Source organism: Hetaerina americana, unplaced genomic scaffold (assembly GCF_022747635.1).
Source record: "Hetaerina americana unplaced genomic scaffold, ioHetAmer1.1.p SCAF_13, whole genome shotgun sequence".
Taxonomy (NCBI): Eukaryota; Metazoa; Arthropoda; class Insecta; order Odonata; family Calopterygidae; genus Hetaerina; species Hetaerina americana.
In genome coordinates, this window is record NW_027286403.1 from 4,483,932 (window position 1) to 4,503,453 (window position 19,522).

At 37.4% G+C, this 19,522-nt stretch overlaps 1 protein-coding gene across 1 annotated transcript in view; it reads left to right on the forward strand.

Moving 5' to 3' along the window:
- Positions 1–18,112, forward strand: part of LOC139686118 (histidine ammonia-lyase-like) — a 37,828-nt gene extending 19,716 nt beyond the window's left edge. Inside the window, exons 9-16 of the mRNA XM_071583302.1 lie at positions 6,941–7,232; positions 7,584–7,723; positions 10,658–10,802; positions 14,774–14,860; positions 15,279–15,391; positions 16,851–16,981; positions 17,683–17,800; positions 17,990–18,112. Of these exons, the coding sequence (XP_071439403.1) occupies positions 6,941–7,232; positions 7,584–7,723; positions 10,658–10,802; positions 14,774–14,860; positions 15,279–15,391; positions 16,851–16,981; positions 17,683–17,800; positions 17,990–18,112 (1,149 nt within the window). The remainder of the gene's footprint in view (positions 1–6,940; positions 7,233–7,583; positions 7,724–10,657; positions 10,803–14,773; positions 14,861–15,278; positions 15,392–16,850; positions 16,982–17,682; positions 17,801–17,989) is intronic.
- Positions 18,113–19,522: the final 1,410 nt, after the last annotated feature.

Below are 19,522 nucleotides of genomic sequence, written 5' to 3' on the forward strand. Positions count from 1 at the left end.
GCGTGAGTAAAACTATCAATTTGGTTGACTTATGAGGTAGCGAAATCACAAATTAGTGAACATTTAAAGCAATAAAATTTTGCCATACGTTAAGTGTTATCAGGTAGCAGAGCTAATGAGTCAAATGAATATTTTTGAACAATGTGGAAGCGGGATTAGAGTTACGTCTTTGAAATTAGTTTAATATTAAGCGATTGATGAGAATATTTGCGGAAAAACTATTGTTAAATTGATTTAAGATTTGTAGTATGTGCATTTCGAATGACGAGAGTGAGTACATTAACAACGTTGCATCACTGTCATACCTAAATGTTAATGTCACTTTCATGCTAAATGTTTTTCATTCGGAAGAATTGTTTTCGGTATGAGAGTGTGTTTATATATATGTATATATATATATATATATATATATATATATATATATATATATATATATATAAGTAGTAATCTTTATTGTTTGTTTGACCTTGTGACTAGAACTCATGGTGGACTATGCGGGATCTTAAATTTCTCGTTACCTTTTGAACAGGGCACGTAATATTCAAGACTGTAGTAGAGGAGAGCGCGTTATACTGGAGAGGTAGGGGGACGAAGAGAAGTGATATTTTGGACGTAATAGGAGTTAGACAGTATGCAAAAGTAATGAAGAGTTCATTGCAGGATTCAGTAGGGTGCCAGGTTGTGTTGAGCTATGAGACTCTTAAAAACATGTGGACGTGGCTAACTTCTGTCCATCCAAAGCCTACCACAAGCTGCAGACTACCTTGAACATAATGAAGCTACATTATATTTAACGTCACAATAACAAGTTGGAAGCTGTAAAAACAATAAAGATTATATATGTGCTCTACTCAAGACAATTCGATAAATATCGACAACACAGTATGCGTCATGACCTCCATATGGGTAGCCTGCCTCCCGTGAAATTAATTAAAATGCCGTTTTCAACCATATGATTTTTTTCCGCGCAACTTTTGTATCAAAATATGTTAAGCGTGGAAATCAAAATTAGCCTAATATGGATTATTCAGCTGTTATAAAAAGAGGGAATATGGAGAGGCCCGAAGAATAGCACCAGCTAACTGGTTAGCCAATGATATAGCACCCAGCTTCATGAGAGACGCAGCTATCGGTACCAGAATATTTTTACATTAATTACGTCGAAATTTACGACTGTCTTTCAACAAATAATGATCATATGTAATATATTCTCTTGTTCTCAGCATTTATTATGTCAAAATTAAAATTTTATTCTGTTATTAGCTTTATATGTAATGCGTATGTGGCATCTTTCTTTCGCTTGACGGCAGTATTGCATCAGCAACAGTCACTGCAATTTGAAACATGCTCATTTCGCTGATGGCATCCATAGAGGTAACGCGCGATAAGCAATACGCTGCAATGATATTTTGTTTTCGCCTAAAAATATCGCCATCTGAGGGTTATGTAATGCTACAGGAGTCCAGCGGAGTCTGTCTTACCAACAACACAGTTAGTAGATGGTTTAAAGTGTTCAAGAGGGAAACAGAAATCAATTATAAAGGATGGTGGCCTTGGGGCTCTAAGAGAGGTTCTAAGAGAGGTCATTAACATCGTTGATGACCCTGCAAGATCGTCGCCTAACCTTAGGAGCGCTATCAGAAATACTGATTTATTTTTGGATGCCACCCAAGCGTTGGTGAAAGCCAAATTACTCGCACGAAAGTTCGGAGATTGTTTATACCTCGCGACTGAGCAACACGAATGGTTTTGTTCTCAATTGAAGCCGATTTTCTAGAGAGATGAAGAAGTTTCTTTCGGAGAAGTAGAAGAAACTTGAATACATAATTTTGATCCTCAGAGAAAACAGTAAAGCTGTGGGTGGAAATCTCTGGCATCACCAGCACCAAAAAAATCCAAAGTGCTTGGAAAAAAATGATCATATCATATTTATATATTAACGGAACGGTGTATCACTATGTCGTATCAGTACAAAAAAATGTAAATGGAGAATAAACAAAACTATGGAAATGGAAAGAAAAACTATGGAGATAAAAATAAACTATGGAACCCTGATAATTCTCCCCGTTCAAATCGATTGCAAAAAGTCACACACTTGGCTAGGGTGTTTCTACGGGATGGAGGGACAATGTGGGAATAAACGTGATATAGACTGATATTTTTTATAATTAGGTGAGTTTGCGTGTATGCCTGATTTTGCGGGTTCGGGAGAAGAACGTGGTGATTAGAATAGGGCATTTATAGCGGTTTGTTTTGGGATGAGGAGTGTATATGACAGAGAAGTTAAGGATTTTGTTATTCGGTAGATTTTCAGAGAAGCCACGTTTCTTGAAAGAGCCGTGTAGGTTGTCCACATCTTTACGTTGGGAAGCAGTGGTATTGCTCGAACAGAGGCCACGGTTTGACAGCGATAAAGGAATGGAGGGTTTTGTGTGTTTGGGTGGCGTTGGTTGTTGAAATAAAGGTATGATTGGTGGTTGGTCGTTTGAATGAGGACGACTCAGGTGATAAATTTATCATCCTGGAGGTGGATGCCATTCATGTCAGTGGGACCAAAGGAGGAAGATAACGTCAATGTTGCGGGGCTAGAAGAGTTGTTCGAGGGTTTGGTGTTGTCGGAAGGTGAGCTCGAGTTTTCCCATGAAAAGATTAATGAATAAAGGAGCCCTCCGCGTACCCGCTTTTGGCATTTAAATAGAATTTACTGTCAAATTTGCATGCATTTTTTGTGAGGACGAGTTGAGTAAGTTGAATGAGAATATCAGTGGAAGGGATGCGTGGTGTGGCTCGTTGGCAGAGGTATCATTTGAGGGATTTTAGGGCTTCTTTTTGGAGGTGCTACGAGAGGTGACATCTCTTTCGACCATGAGACTGCTAGTGTTTTGAGGAATGCGGATGGAGTGTAAACGGTAGAGGAAGCGATGTGAATCTTCTATTTAAGAGGGAAGGGAATTTACAATGGGTTGAATGTAGTGATCTATGAATTCGGAGATTCGCTCGGTGGGTTCGTCCAAGGTTATTTTTCAAATGTATTTTCGGGAGCGAATAGAAGTGGGGGGTCTTGGTATTGGGTGGGGAAAGAATGGATATGTGTGTGGGTGAGAGGTAATCTTTGGGTCAAAATTCGTTAGAAAGGAGATGACTTCCTTCAAGTAGAGCGGGTTAGGATCATGGGGAAGGGGGACAAAACAAGAGGGGTTGCTTAAATGGTACAATGCCTTAGATACGTAGTATTTTTGGTTTGGCACGAAAACGGACGACCCTTTGTGCGCCGTCGTGAATTAGTACAGGTATGTTTTCGTTGGACGCTACGCGTCTGGGGACATGTGCCTCGGAATAGGAAATGTTTTTTGTGGATTTAAGGACTCGGGTAGCTTTGTCAGAGAGAGGTTCATGAAGACTTCTACTGCATGGGTGGATGGTTTGAGTGGTTTGAGTTCGTTTCCTTCAGCTGGGCGGAATCGGGTGAGCGTTGAGTTGTTGGTGGAAGAGTTCGAGCAACTAGTTTGGGATTTCCGATAAGCGTGCCAGATTTCAGCAGAAGTTTAAAGCGTTGGTGATGATTCTAACGCGGTTATATCTAGGGGTGGGGGAGAAAGAGAGGTCTTTACCGAGTATAGAAAATAGGCAATTTTAGAGAGACACGGACGAAAGGTACACTATTCTGTTGTCGATTTGGGGTGCGATTGGTGGGTTGTTGGTTGTGTTGGTTGAAGCCTGGAGAAAACAGGTGTTTCGCGCGGAGGATTGGGTGACTATAAAGGGTGGTAAGGTCTGGTTATGATATAAATGAGGGTTAAGGTTCAGGGGTGGATGTCGTTTCAGAGGCAAAGAGAGCCAGCCCCACGCGGAAGAACGATTGGGAGAAAGGGGAGAGTTAGATTGGAAGGCCCCGTCGTCTTCGAGCAGATTTTCGAAGCGCTGAGGAAAGTATCTGATTGAGAGACGGCATAAGATGAGGGGCTGAATTGGATATCATTTGGTCAAGGGACAAAAAATGGATTCGAAGTTGACAAAAGAGAAGGAGGGAGTGGGAGAGGACATCACGCGTGGCTTCGAGTGTTTGTTGTAAGACTCAGGTGTACAAGCGCGGGTGAAGGCTAGGTGGGAAGCTAGAGAGGGTGATTTTGAAGACAAGGCCAGAGGGTATGACACCAAGAGAAAGGCATGAGGTGAGAAACTCAGAATGGCTAGCGCATTGGTTCGCATATCTTCGAGGAAGGACGCTCTTCAGCGGCGATACCAATACGAGAGACATTCAATAAGTAAAGAGACATATGTTCTCATTTTATAACTATTCAATGAACTTTCACCGTTTTTTAGGGGTGTTAGTTGGTAACCTTGGGATGAATTCTGATTAGCTGTTCGAATAATTCATGTCAACATGACCTCAAAATCTTCAGTTCAACATGGCAAGTCCATCAGAAGATTTCACCGAGAGAGGTGGTGTGTTTCCACTCCATACTCTGTCTATTGGTCGCAGGATGGTAGTGATGAATTTGGGCCTCATCGCAAGTCATAATTCTTTCAAAAAAGCGTCCCTTCCCATCAAACGTCGTTGCTTTAAGTTTTGACTAACTGGGAAGTCTCAATTCTTTATGAGCATCAGTAAGCTGCTTGGGATCCCATCTCGTACAGGTTTTTCTGTGCTTTAAATGGTTTTGAATGATATTGTGAGCAGTTCCAACACGTACTTGATCTTCCTTAGCTATCATTTCAACATTAATTCTTCTGTTATCGCGGTTAAGTCCATCGATCCTTGATTCCAACGACGGGCAAAAACTTTGCCTGGACATACACTTCAGGGTTCATTACCCACACTTGTTCGGCCACTTTTAAATCGATCAATCCACTTGTAAAGATTCACACGGTTCATACAACTTTTCCCGTATTGTATCAACATTCTAGAAAATATTTCTCTTGGTTTTACACCTTATGGGACTAAAAATCAAATGACAGAGCGCTGCTCTTCTAAGGTGCATTTTTCTGGCGGACTTGTCATGCTGAGCTGAAGATTTTGAGGTTATGTTGGCAAAAATAATCAAACAGCAAACCATAGGTCATTCCAGGATTGCCATTTAATGCCCCTGGAAAAATGGCAAGGATAAATCGAATAGTTTTAAAATGAGAGCATTTGTCTCTTTACTTACTGAAAGACCCTCGCATATATTTATAAACTTTAATCCAAAAGTTGACTGAAAACAGAAACGAATCATTCATATCGTACACCCATGAGACCCCAAAGACCAAACCCCTGGAACAGTAGCGATACAAGAGCGTATCCAGTTGAAGCACGGAATCCATAAAATTCCGCGTCTGCGCCAAAATTTGCATCCACACTCGAATATTTGAACCCATCCTTTATGACTCTTCATTTGCGTCCATACGCGCGTTCCCTATGTGCAATACTCTTTCTTTGCAGCGCCTGCTTATTTATCCGTTTGTGGCGTTTATTGTTTCAGAGGAGTACCATATTTACGTTTATAAACTTTTAGATGGCCACATTAACAATGGAATACATGAACACTCGTGGCGCATTATGCTTAATTCATTGACATAACCAAGGCCCTACTTTTCTTGTCACGACATAATAATTTATCTTTAAAATAATGGCAATTCTAATACGAATAATCCTGTCAAGGAACATTAGCCTTTAATATTGTACACATGTTCGGATTTCTTCAATATTAGGGTTGCAATTGAAATTCCATGATTCTCTTTCAATACGCCTTGTGTCCCTGGTCCAGATGAGGCATCCCATTGAGAAACAGAAGTGCCCCACTGAGAAACAGAAGTCCCCCTTCCACACACCTTTTTGGTGGCTCTTAGGATATTGATGTACGAGGGTCATCCGGAAAGTAGTACCCGTTCGTGAAATAAAGACACAAAAGTAAATATTAACAAACATAAAAAATTTTATTTGAAAGAGGATACTTTAAACTACTTCTCAACATAATCTCCAAGCAAATTAAGGCATTTGTCATAACGTGTAACAAGTTTCTGTATTCCTGCTGCATAGTCCTTCGCCGCCAGCTCATTGAGATACGCGAGGGACCCATCTTGCACAAATTTTTGCATAATGCAGATGGTGTTTAACAATTTCATGAACAATTGTTCGAGAAACATTGGGAAAATGCTCACAGATGTCATCAATTGTGACGCGCCGATCGTTCCTCACGAATTCGTCAACTGAGCTCACCAGTTGGTCTGTAATGACAGACGGTCTCTCCGAACGCTCATCGTCGTGTGTGTTCCCCCTCCCCATGTTGAAGTTGCGACACCACCGCCGAACAGACGACTCGTCCATTACATTGTCTCCATACACCTCCTTTAATTGGCGATGAATATCACATGGGCGAACGTTTCTTGCATTGAGGAATTTAATCACTGCCCTCACTTCACAACTGGCGGCGTTCTCAATTTTTTTAAACATTGTAAACAATCACAGAAACAACACAGGCAATGCTAGCGTCACGCAACTTGGCTCAGAGAAGGCAGACAAGCCACTGAAGCTATCTGACCTCGTCCAGCGGCTACTCGCGTCGTCAGCACTTCATGCGGCACGAACGGGTACTACTTTCCGGATGACCCTCGTAGATGTTGAAGTACAAAGGATGGGAAACACTAGCAGAGGGATCAGAAGGAATATGTTTTAGCATCAGGGATTCTGAGCGCACAAGAATCCCGGTGCCTCTGATTTCGATCACATTAAATCCTTCCTCCACATGTGATTTGATATGTGGAGGAATCACATATTGACACCCACACGCGACATTTTAATGCGTAATTACCATATAGCATACCAATTAATAATTATGAATACGCAAAACACATGAGTGTAATCACAATAACACATTATTATAATAGAATGTCATAATGACACGTACTCTGACTTTTTATATCGTAATTTTACCCCACGATCGGCCTCTCACGTCCCCAGGTGCTGGAGTCGCACGGCCTGACACCAATCCGTCTGGGGCCCAAGGAAGGCATCTCCCTCATTAATGGCACTCAGTTGATCACCTCGCTGGGCGCGGAGGCGTGCGAGCGGGCCGAGAGGCTGGCTCGCCAGGCAGACGTCGTGGCTTCCCTCACCCTCGAGGTGCTCAAGGGAACGTCTCGGGCGTTCGACTCCGATGTCCAGAAGATAAGGCCCCATAAGGGACAGGCGTCCGTCGCCAAACGCCTGCGGGCCCTCCTTCACTCGTCCACGTACCCCTCGCAGATTGCGGGTGAGTCATTGGGATATCCAAAGTTAACTATGGGGTCGTTCACTTTGTGATAAACCACAATTTCAATATCAGCGGGTAGATTCTACAATGAATTTCAAACAAGAGATCTTTTTTCATTTTACCATTCAAGTCGATGTCAGGCGTCAACCTCGCAAGGCATCAGGGGTCGCCGCGACCCTACATTCACATAAAGGGTGACGCCCACCGAAACGTTTTAGACAAGGGCAGATGGACAATTTTATTCATTAATAAATATTTATAAAATTTAGTGAACGACCCCAATAATCTAAAGTCATACATATTCGGGCCATTTACTGAGCAGTATCACTTTGTTAAAATTTTCAATTTCAGAAAGTCATAGATTTTGTAACCGGGTGCAAGATGCTTACACATTAAGATGCTGTCCTCAAGTGCATGGAATCGTTCACGACACAATTGACTTCGTGCATGGGGTCATCACTGTGGAAATGAACAGTGGGACTGATAATCCAGTATCCTTTTATAACTGCTTCCCTTATGATGTAATTTTATGAGCAAATCATCTGATAACAAAATCATGCTTCTATGAGTATTTAACTCAAATTAATTATTCGAACAGTGTTTTACACCTTAGGCTCTATGATGTGATTTATCAACTTGAATTTGAATCTGATTTTGGGTATCAGATTCCTGATGTGAATTGTGTGAGTAGCACCAGCATAACTGCAGTGCATTCTTGCTAATTAAAATCTGAAGGGACCAGAGAAATACATCCTGTTAAATGAATTCATGTTAGCCAATATCATGGCCAAAAATTATGAGCATGCTTGAAATAAGTTTGATGTTTATTATGACATCTACACTTACTTAATATCCTAAAAGGCTCTTAAATGGTATGTGGTAGGGAGTGTTAAAGAACCAGTCATGCATGAAGAAGTACTAGTCCTACATTAATCATAAAGTATGTTAGCCAATATACATAAAACTTGTACATATATATGTCTACGTGTACTACACCATGCAATAGTTAGTTTGTTTGACTTAATCATTAAAACCTTTTGGGCACTTGGGTTAATTTTGTCATAAAGTCACATCATGTGAGGGAAGAATGAGTACTTGAACATGGGAGACAGTGTATTCACTCAAAGCACTCTCCATAAAGCACCTCAAGTAGGGATCGGGATACCACTGAAAAATATCTGCTGTCTCCAGGATTTGAACCTGGGCCCAATCCTATCTGTGAGCTAGCCTCCTCACCATCGTGATCCTCAAAATTAAGGAATAAATTTTAGTTTTTCTACTGCACTGATAATTTTTCAGTAAAATGTTTAAAATTGATTTTCTGCTGCTTTTTTCCAAATTCAAATATTTTTATGGTGAAATCTTTTCAATATTGTCACATTTTTCCGCACCTTGCATTCTTTACGTGCAAGAACAAACACAAATTATTACAATACCTCTTCCCTACAGTAGTTAACAGATATTCTCCATGATATCTCAATTAAAATACAGATAACAAAAATCACTTCTTGACAAAATCTCATTTTATTTCAACATGTTACGTAAATTCCATAAAGTCACGCCAGAGACAGCAAATACATAAATTATACCCCTTCATAAATAGCAACAAGTCCTCAGCACAATGCCCTTTCCTCCCATATCAACAACTACTTACTTTCACACATTTATATCACCTACTCACTTTCTGCATCACTCCTGGCAGTGTAACATCTGACCATCCATGCTGCAAATGCTGAATTTTTTTCACAAAAACAATTTCCAAAACCAAACCTTCTTTCAGAACCCATTTGCACATTCAAAAATATCATCTACCAATTATATGTTTCTAATATGTCTATTACTTATCTTTTACTCATGTAATTCTTTTTACATAGAAGAATGCATCACTATTCAATCCATCCAATACTTCACTCTGAACCATCCAAAGGGTCCATCCATTTCTTCTCCAAACACACCTCTTCCTATAGCTAACCTTCAGTTATGCAACTTTATGTTGATCGATCCTAAGATCCCTTCTTGAATATAATATCTCATTGAAATGAGATGAGAACTTATGAAACGGCTCATATTTGTGTACAAAAATCCTTTGTGAAATCAGTTACCACCACATATTCATGGGAGAAGAAGCCCATAATTTGGAGTAGTACACATTGGCCTGCTAGCATTAGTCTGTCAACTTTTCTGAGGCTTAAAAAATGGCAATAACCACATGTTGCCTACTTAGTAGGAGAAAGTTCTATTCTTAGCTAACACATGGGAATAGAGTTGGCGGGGATCGGGATGGTGTGGCGGCTAACATACACGCTTTCCACCGAGAGGACCCAGGTTCAAATCCTGGAGACAAGAAATTTTTTCAGTGATAACCTGATTTCTACTTGAGGTGCTTTGTGGAGAACACTTTGAGTGAGTACAACGTCCATCAGATGGGACAATAACCTACATGCACCTTTCGACAAGAGTAGGCTAATGCCATAATAGAAGACCTTAGCTGTCAGTCACCTTCCATAAAAATTACTAGTACTAGAGTTGGTTTTGAATAGTTACCACTTCAATATTGAAAAAACTTTCAAGAAGAGAATTAAAATCTCTGCTCACCTTTGCCTTAAATGCCCTTCTATTGCTTGTAGGAATTCTATCAATTTAGAAACCCCAGTGGACTTTCTAAAAACTACCAAATAACTTTACCAAAATCAACCACACAGTAAAATCCACACAAGATCTATTAAATGTGTCAGGTGGCATTTATGCTCCATGAGTACCACTTCTCACCTATCCCACACACTTACTATCTCTCACCCATCCCTCTCATCTCTTATTGGGCTTCTAGAAGAACCTTTATGAAGCATTGGCTATGTGAAATCTGTCTGACTTCTTACAATAGTCAATACACCACACCCCTTAATATTCATTTGGTAAACAGTGTACCTCTTGAAGCCCTTCTTGCCCATCAACCAGTCGGGCTCAAGGTAGTTTGTATATGTCTCTCAGTTCTGAAAGACACCTACCTCCACAATACATCTTTCAGTAATTGCTGCAATGCTTCTGAGAGCTCTATACACAGATACAATACCTCTGAGAACATTCTTTCTATGATTAATTAATTATTTAATATTTACTTTGTACTTTTTGAAATTTTATATTTTCATCTACATTTTATTCATCATTTCCAGAAAATGAATGCCATCATTCAAGAAAAAATCACAAATCAATATTTTTAACAAAAAATTGAGAGGACTAATGAAGGTCTTTAAAGTACAAGGAACTTTTCTTTTTTCATCAAAGCATGTTTACAATTGGACAAAAAACAAGGTCACCTAGGACGTGATTTACTATCCATTTGGACAAAAATTGTATTGCTATAAACTTTTTATAGAAAATTGAATTTTGTTCCTGAATAGGCAATATTTTTCTTAACAATGAACAAGATTGTGTTTGCAGAGAGAGGTGAGATCATTTCAGCGGGTAATTTTCATGGAGAATATCCTTCAAAGGTATTAGATTATCTTGCCATAGGAGTTCACGAGCTTGCATCCATGAGTGAAAGAAGAACTGAGAGACTTGTTAATCCAGGTAAGAAATCTCTGACAGGCCATTTCTTTTTTCTTTTGTTATACTGAGGGTGTCCCATAAAACTTAGATCATCAAATATTTCATAAGTCAATTTCTGTCTAGTGCCTATCATGAATTTTATCTGTAGTTGAAATTTTTTTCAGGTAAAGCCCATTCACCACTAAATTAAAAATGGTAATTATTGAGGTTTTTCTTGAGCCCAAGCTGATTGAATAACCACAAGAATGAGATGCAATTCTTGTTTTATTTATTGGAATTAATAGAGAAATTCCTGTAGAGATTTTCCTTTAAGGAATATGCCATTATTTGTTATAGCAACCACTGTGTTATTTGGGTATGTAATCACTTAAAACACACCAATTAATTTTTCAACATGAAACTCAACTAAAAACCTAAAATTCCCATTGTATAGAATAGTATCAATAGCGTCTTGAAGGAGATATAATATTTTTGAATGGTATGAAGGACTATTTTACATCCTTTAATCAATAGAATCGAATAATAGAAATCATTAGAATGTACCCTTGCAAAATCATATATTCATTTTTGAATAAATATATATTCACTTGAAATTGGAATTTAAAGAGATTTAGTCCCTAAATATACTAGGGATGGGAGTTATACAGGGTGTAGTTCTCATAAGGTAGCACTTCATGAGTAGGGTCAGGGATCATTAACTTTACCTCTAACATACAGGGGAACTTAGGACATGAAGGATCTACTGCACTCCATATGCCATACACACCATTGATACACCTGTAAATTCAATATGTTTTTCTGAAATACTGGCATATGCAAGTGCATACATTTTTGGAGCCAATATATGGGTAAAAACCTGTGTTATTCTTCAAAAGAGTTCTCATGATAAAGCCTTTTAAGGGAAAAGGATGAGTTCTGAAATTTCCCAAATCAAATTCTAGGCTAGGATCTGGCTACATCATTGTACTTTTTTCCTTTCTCCAACTTCCCAACCCTCCATCCATTTGCACTTCTTCATATTAATCATTCATGAGCATAGCTGGGCTGCCAGAGTTGCAATGGTGGTTTTGATGTGTGCAACAATGCAAACTCACTCCACTAATGATGTTTTCAGATTGGCATGTATGGTGCCAATGCTATCAGCAGAAGTGTGGCAAGCAAATACATATACCAAAGGCAATTCCATTAAAAGCGAGCTATTTTGCTCTTCCTATATAATATCTTCTGGCAGGACTATGTACTAAAAATCATGATTCTTTGCTTTGTTGCTCAATGTGCCCTGATTGGGCCAATGCTTGCCATGTGGTACACCTTGCAGACTCAATTGGAAGCAAAAGTATGCTGTTGGTGATTGCCTGCCACTGGGGCTATTTTTCTAAAAAAATCAAGGCAGGGTGTCCTTGCAATGGAGGCTATTAACAATTTTCACTTTGATAATTGAGGGAACAGAACTGTGCATTAAATATTTATAAGTAATCTTCTTGGATATCGGTACTCCCGGCAGACCGGTGGAAGGGGATGATGGTTAGTCAGGCTGGAGAAAGAAAACAAAAGGGTCAGAGAAAAAGAGGCACATGGAAATTACGGTGAAACACTGAGAATAATGAAAATAAATTGAAGATATCAGGTGGCACCTGGGGAATAGCATCTGTATTTTCAATTTTTAAGCCAATTGCATTTTTTAAAAGATTTATAGCGGCTGTCCTAAGCTCAACAATGCAATGCCAACTTTCAAGTTACTCAGAAAAGTATTCTCAAGTATTGCATGTGTAGAGGGGGTAGTTAGTCTCTCTCTGACTGTGGCAATATGTCCTCTGGGTCCAGGCATGCCGGGATTGAGGCCACTCACGTCACATACACAGGTCATATTATGGCATATGGAGTGCAGTAGACCCTTCTTCCAGTATTCTCAGATGCCTCCTCTAAAACTCTTACTACCTATTGCCCTAACTTTCCAATGCACCCAGAAATGCATGAAAATCATTGACTGACTGACAAATGAGAGCTTGATCATCTGCAAACATGATTTAATGAATTTCCACTAACTATTATTCCCAGCCCCAGTTCTCCCCATGCCTATTGAGCCATTTCCTCCACATACGTATGCATTGAAAAGCACAAGTGATAATGGACAACTATGACTTACTCCTCTTCCTATTACTGCCCATCTGGACCCTCTGTTTATGCCAAGTTTCTGTCAGTTTTATCAAATCTCAGACTGCTCAGGTGTAAACCTGAGCAGTCTGAGAATTGTGCAGGTTGCGGATAAGTCTCCTAGCTCTCAATCTACTTTCATTTTATGCAATAGAGTTATTAATTATATCCAATTCACTCAAATAAACTCCTTCTCCAAATGCACAGGAAAGCCAAATACATTCTCATTGTATTTAATGTTCCTCTCTGTCAGTGACCTCATTACTGCTACGGCAACATATGGATCATATCTGAACCCAAACTTCTCATCTCCCAAGTTATCACTGACCATGCACTCCATCCTCTCCTTGATATTTTTCATATCCTTTTAATTTCATGGGGAATCAAACTTATTCTTATTTAGTTCTAACTCATGGCTATCTTTCTCTTTTTTGGAATAGGACTAACACTGATCTCTTGAAAATTTCTGGCCAAATTCCTCGCACATCAATACAGTGAATTAGTCAATGAAAAGTCTTCTTTCTCTTTTCCACTAAACCTTTCAATAGTTATGAAAAGGAATGTTTTTGTCATCATGGCCTTATTTGATATCAATTGCCTTAATTTCCTTTCTATATTACCATCAAGTAAGCCAGGACTTAAGATATCCTCATCTACGTCATAATCCTTTTCTATCTCTAAGCTTGCTGGCTTGATGTCTCTACCATATAGTTCCTCTATATATTCCTTCTATCTCTCTTGAATCATCACTTGGTCAATTGATAATTTTCCTCACTTATCATTGATTGTAAGTATTTTCGTTTACTTCTTACTTCCTGACAATGAATTACTCTTTCCTGATTAGCACATCAATTTTACCCTTCCTGTGTTAACTTTTATAAACTTCACACGATGTTTTCCACCATGCTTCTTTTGTGCTAATTGTTTCTCAGATCTCTTAATTCAACTCTTAATACTAACTTCTACCGTACTCTGTTTTACATTCTTCCATTTCTTTCTCTTTTCTTTCTTTCTAACCATCACCCCTGTTTTCCATAGCTTTGTCTTCCTTTTCCAATTTACTTTTCCTAAGGTTTCATTTATGACTTTCGATATCTTTTTTTGTTATGTTCCCACCTTTCCTAAATATCTACCAATATCTCAGTGAGAGTTCTTTGGGCTTTAGTTTCTAGTGCCAGCACTTGAACTTTACTAAAATCTCAAAAAACACTCTATTTATTATGACATCCTGCAATTAATTAATTAGTTTCTGTAGTTTATCAATTATGGTAAAGCTTTGGAAAGCCAACAAAATGATTGTAATTACAAAAATTTGGCGGTAACACTCAAAGATTGAGGCACAATGAATATTGCAATAGAAAATAAACAGAATTGAACAGATTTTCTAGTATATCTGTGTATTTCCAGTACCTACACTAAATATGAAATAAAATACTGCTTGAAATATGTACTTTTATATTTTCATAGACCTGCCATCCCTTATATACCTATACTACTTAAAGACTTGTGATAGTCAAAATTTTCTTTTTTTATAATTTGTGAAAAAAAAGTTGACATACTCAATAAAATAATTTTTTAATACTCATGAAAATCATAATTTTCGCTGGTTTACATTATTGTATTTTCGTAAGAATGATTATTTATTTCTGGAAATTATTGATGTTGTGTCATAAGGCTTGCTTGTTCTCTTTAGAAAAATCACAATGGAATATTGATGATCCATCTGGAAATTTTGATGACTTCATTGAAAGTTGAAGAAAGTATAAAAAGGAGTTAACTCTTGACTTTTATGAAACTACTTCAATGCTATATTTCATGAAGATTTATTCTTTTTACAGCTCTTAGTGGACTTCCAGCATTTCTTGTGCAAGACGGAGGTCTGAATTCAGGATTCATGCTAGCTCATTGCACTGCAGCTTCACTTGGTAAGGCCTGTCAAATATGCAAAAATTACATTTTTTAAGTCTTGGTATTTATTGGTTTTTTCTCAGTCCCAAATTTCAGCTCAAAAATACATGATTTCTATTAGTTGCCACCCTGGATTTAAGCATAGCTGTGTCCTACAACCATAAAAATCAATCCTATTTTAGAGTCCCCTTGAAGCCACAATGTGTATACATACTAAATACTAAAATGTTTCATGTGTTTTTAATTGGCACTTGTTTAATTAACATTTCTGATTTAAAATATAGCTGTATTAATATGGAATGAGACATGGTGAAACATATGTGCCAATGATTTTAAATCTTGAGAAGTATTAGAAGTTTTTAGTAAAAATTAAACTAGAAAGTAATAATTTTGTATGAACTCAAGTTCTTTCCTAAAACAAATTTATTCTTTTAGTTTCAGAAAATAAAGTTCTATGTCACCCTGCATCAGTTGATTCTCTTAGCACAAGTGCCTGCACTGAAGATCATGTATCTATGGGTTGTTTTTCAGCTAGGAAATGTCTTAAGGTAAGTTCCTCAATCCACTATGGTTGGTTAGCATATAGATTTAAACCTAGTAATTACTTCTAATGGCAAAGCCTTGCTCCAATCTTCCAAATTTGGTATTAATAACAATCTATCACTAATTTGAGATTATTATAAGGTAATCTACAGGTTAAGGTAGGTTTTTGGATGTACACAACTGCCAAATAAATATTCTGTGACTCCTAACAAAACACAATCCAGCAACCTACTCTGCATCAAGTCCCTCTTCATCTCTGAGTACTTCCTTCCTTCATCCCATCCAACAGCCCTATCCTGTTCCTGCCCTTTCCTCATTTACCTAACATTCTCCCCTCTATTACAGTCTTCAACATCCCACTTGCAATCAATACGCCCTTCATCCATTTTTCCTGCATCCATAGGATTTCTCCCAACAAACCCCTCTCTTCGCACACCATATGAAGCACTTCTTCATTTGTTTTCTTCTCAGTCCATTTCACCTTCTCCATTCTGTAATTGGTACACATTTCAAATTATAATTTTTTTTTGGAATCACAACATCCCCCACTAGCTTAAGTCATTGTTCTTTTTCGCTCTTACATATCAGAAAAGCCAGATAGATGGCAGCCTCAGTAAACAGAGCATATGCTGACAAATTCCAAAGAAACTGCGGGAGATGCCGAAACAGTAACTTTTAACGGAGTCATCCGCTAATGTGCATTTCAATGCAACAATTTCAGAGTGTAAAAATCATTCGCCTTGACTAGGACTCAAACCCAGATCCCTCAATATCCGGTCGAGTGCTTTAGCCACTTAAGCTACCGAGGCGTCCTCGTGGACAGTGGCACCTCGCGCACGACTACGAATGCATGTGACATTGTATGTACGGTATTTCGTCACAACATCTAGTTTCTTTAAAAGCCCCAAAATTTCAGAGTTTAAGAGGACGCCTCGGTAGCTTAAGTGGCTAAAGCACTCGACCGGATATTGAGGGATCTGGGTTCGAGTCCCAGTCAAGGCGAATGATTTTTATACTCTGAAATTGTTGCATTGGAGAGCATATGCTGTTTTGTTATGATCAGTTATGATAAAAGATGAATAAGTTCATTCTGTGTCTCCTATAGGTCACATAAGGACAATGAGCTTAACAACAGCAATCCCAACTACAACATCCTTCAATTAAATAATAAATATTATATATAAGTAAATATAATGGAGTCAAAATAGGTAGTAATGACCACCTGGGGTAAAAATAACATTCAGTTCTGAAAGTAAACTCATGAATCTCAAACTTTCGCATTCAAGACAGGAATGATTTTCTAACCATAATTTTGGAAACAAAGGAAATCTCATTTTGGAAATCTCATTTGATTATTGTAATTGGTACAAATTGCAAGCATATTTCGATCATCAAATCCAAAACGCACAATTATTTAAATTTTATTAATGTTTTCCCTTTGTTGCTAATTAATTCATTTTATAGGTGATTGAAAACTGTGAAAGAGTAATAGCAATTGAGCTATTAGCAGCATGTCAAGCAATTGAATTTCTGAGGCCACTTAAAACAACAACACCATTAGAAGAAGTCTGCAAAGTGGTCCGATCAGTGGCAAGGTATGTATGCTTGCTAGTTTTGAAATAACTAAACTAAACCAAGCATACAAGGCTAAATATTACCTACCAATCAGTATTTTAAGTGACAAAGAAATTAGCAATACATAAACTAAGTCAAATAACAAAAACATTTACTTGACAATTTATGTTAAATATTTCCAAATATTGTTTCCTTGTCAACCATAACATCTTCTAAATAGGTTTTTAAAAGGGAAACATAAATTTTGTGAAGACTCTCACCAAATGCTGTTGACTCATATTTTTCATATTACTATTTTTAAGAGCAACAGGTCCACTAACATTTCAGCCAGCTTATTCAGTTAAGTATGCTGACTGGAATGGTGGTAAAATCAATGTTTTAAACCATATTATATTCTAGTTATGTCAACAGATACATTACAGTTCACTGTGTAGCACTCCAAAACAATAATTTAATTTCATATCTTTGTCATGCATTCTATATCCTATGTTAAACCTATAGAGAACCCTATTTAAATTAAATATCTATTTTGTTTGGGAGTGAAAAATTAATAATGATGCATATGCAATCATTCAATTGATTAAAAAAATATGAGAACAGTGCTTTCATTTGCCAACATCTTGCCGAATTTTCTTCGGGTATTTGGGTAAAACAGGTGAAAAAAAATTTCATTGGATTTGCTAAATTAGCACATAAAAAATTACATTTATTGCCTCTCTAGAGAATGGGATAAGGATCGCTACATGGCTCCAGATATAGATGCTGTCACAAAATTGCTAGTGGAAGGAAATATTTGGGTAGCTGTTAAAGGGTACATTGAGAATTACCACTCCGCACAGGTAAGAGCAAAGTTTATCTCTTCCAGTCTAATTTCTAATGTTCATTCATATCCCAGTAACCTATTGAATAACACTTCTCTTTCTCTTGCATGACAATCCATTAGATTAGCTGTTAATTTGTAATGGAATCTGCAAAACTATTTATTTACTATAACCTGAGATATTGAATCATTCTTCCACCATTTTCAGGAAATTGAAACCAGAGTGTTTAGCCCAACGGCTGTGATGGTTGGGGGACACCAGAGAGAGCGTGCGAAGGCGTCGCGAACAAATGGAAAGAAGAGACGATACAATGACACCAATGATCCTTAACTTTTAATTTGATTCTATCTTCAAATTTAGAAAAAAATATATTAGCAATAATTACCAAATTAATAACACATTTTCTTCACATGCTGCTGAATGCACAAAATAATGAGTTCTCATCTCAGCCAAAATAAACACATATTAACTAAACTTATATTTTAATCTTCAGAAAAGAAATGAATTATTTGATTCAACATGCTAGAATGACAACATTAATGTATTGTTTAAAAATGATATGTGATGCTGCATCAACTAAAATACATTTATACTTCAAAATTTTGGTGCAGAATAGCTGAATCTGGGTAATAAAGTAGGAATCAACATATGTATACAAATAAATAAATGTATTCAACTAACAGTCTATATTTAAAATTATATCGCCGCAATATCATGCATGGATATTTTAAACCTTGAACATGAAGCTGTTGATGACATTTAAGCAAGGAAAAACTCTTTCATCCAATTGAATGAAAATTTAGACACATGATAATTATAACGTTTATTGACCATCAATTTTACTAGGTATGCTGATGCAACATTTATGATTTTTAAAGCATGACATTCTAAACAAACAAAATTATAGCTATGCGTTGCTCATCATTTTAAAACATTGTACCATCATTAAATTTGACCATTGAATCATAAGCTCTATTATATTAGATATTTTTAATGTGGGAGTAGAATTTACCATTTTCTATTAAATTTCATTTGGGCAGTTTCTAATGCTATTCAATTCCTGCATAAATGATATCTTTTTCATAAAAGGAATTCCTATATACCATTGTGTTTAATATGCCTATAGGTTGTGTCCTTAAATAGGAAGCTAAGATGTGGAAGTCCTGTTCAGCAAGTTAGAGGACTTTCAGATTCAAATAACTCTCCTCTGAATCCTGAATAATGTATTAATACATAGAGTCTTGTTCCCAGTAAATGTTTCTATAGGAGATTATTCTACACAACTTACCATAGTAAGTAGTAAGGGCTGTTGTTTTACTGCAGGCCTGATGCAATACTCAATGAGCAAACAATATTTGAATTAGTTTTTATCATATAGATTCAATATAAGGATTTCTATTTTAGTTGAAATGAGCGATCAATTCTAATAATTTAATGGTGCCAACTACATCATATGATTTCATGTTCTTGAGGGTGTAGACGCTGCTTTGAAACATTATAGGTTTGAATGCAACAATTTCAGAGTGTAAAAGTCCTTTGCCTAGACCGGGATTCGAACCCGGAACCCAAATCGAATTCTGTCGGACATCGAGGGATCCAGTTTCGAATCCCGGTCAAGGCGAATGATTTTTACACTCTGAAATTATTGCATTGAAATGCATATTAGCGGATGACTGCGTTAAAAGTTATCGTTGCGATACCTCCCACAGTTTCTTGGAATTACATGTCGATTTGCTTAGC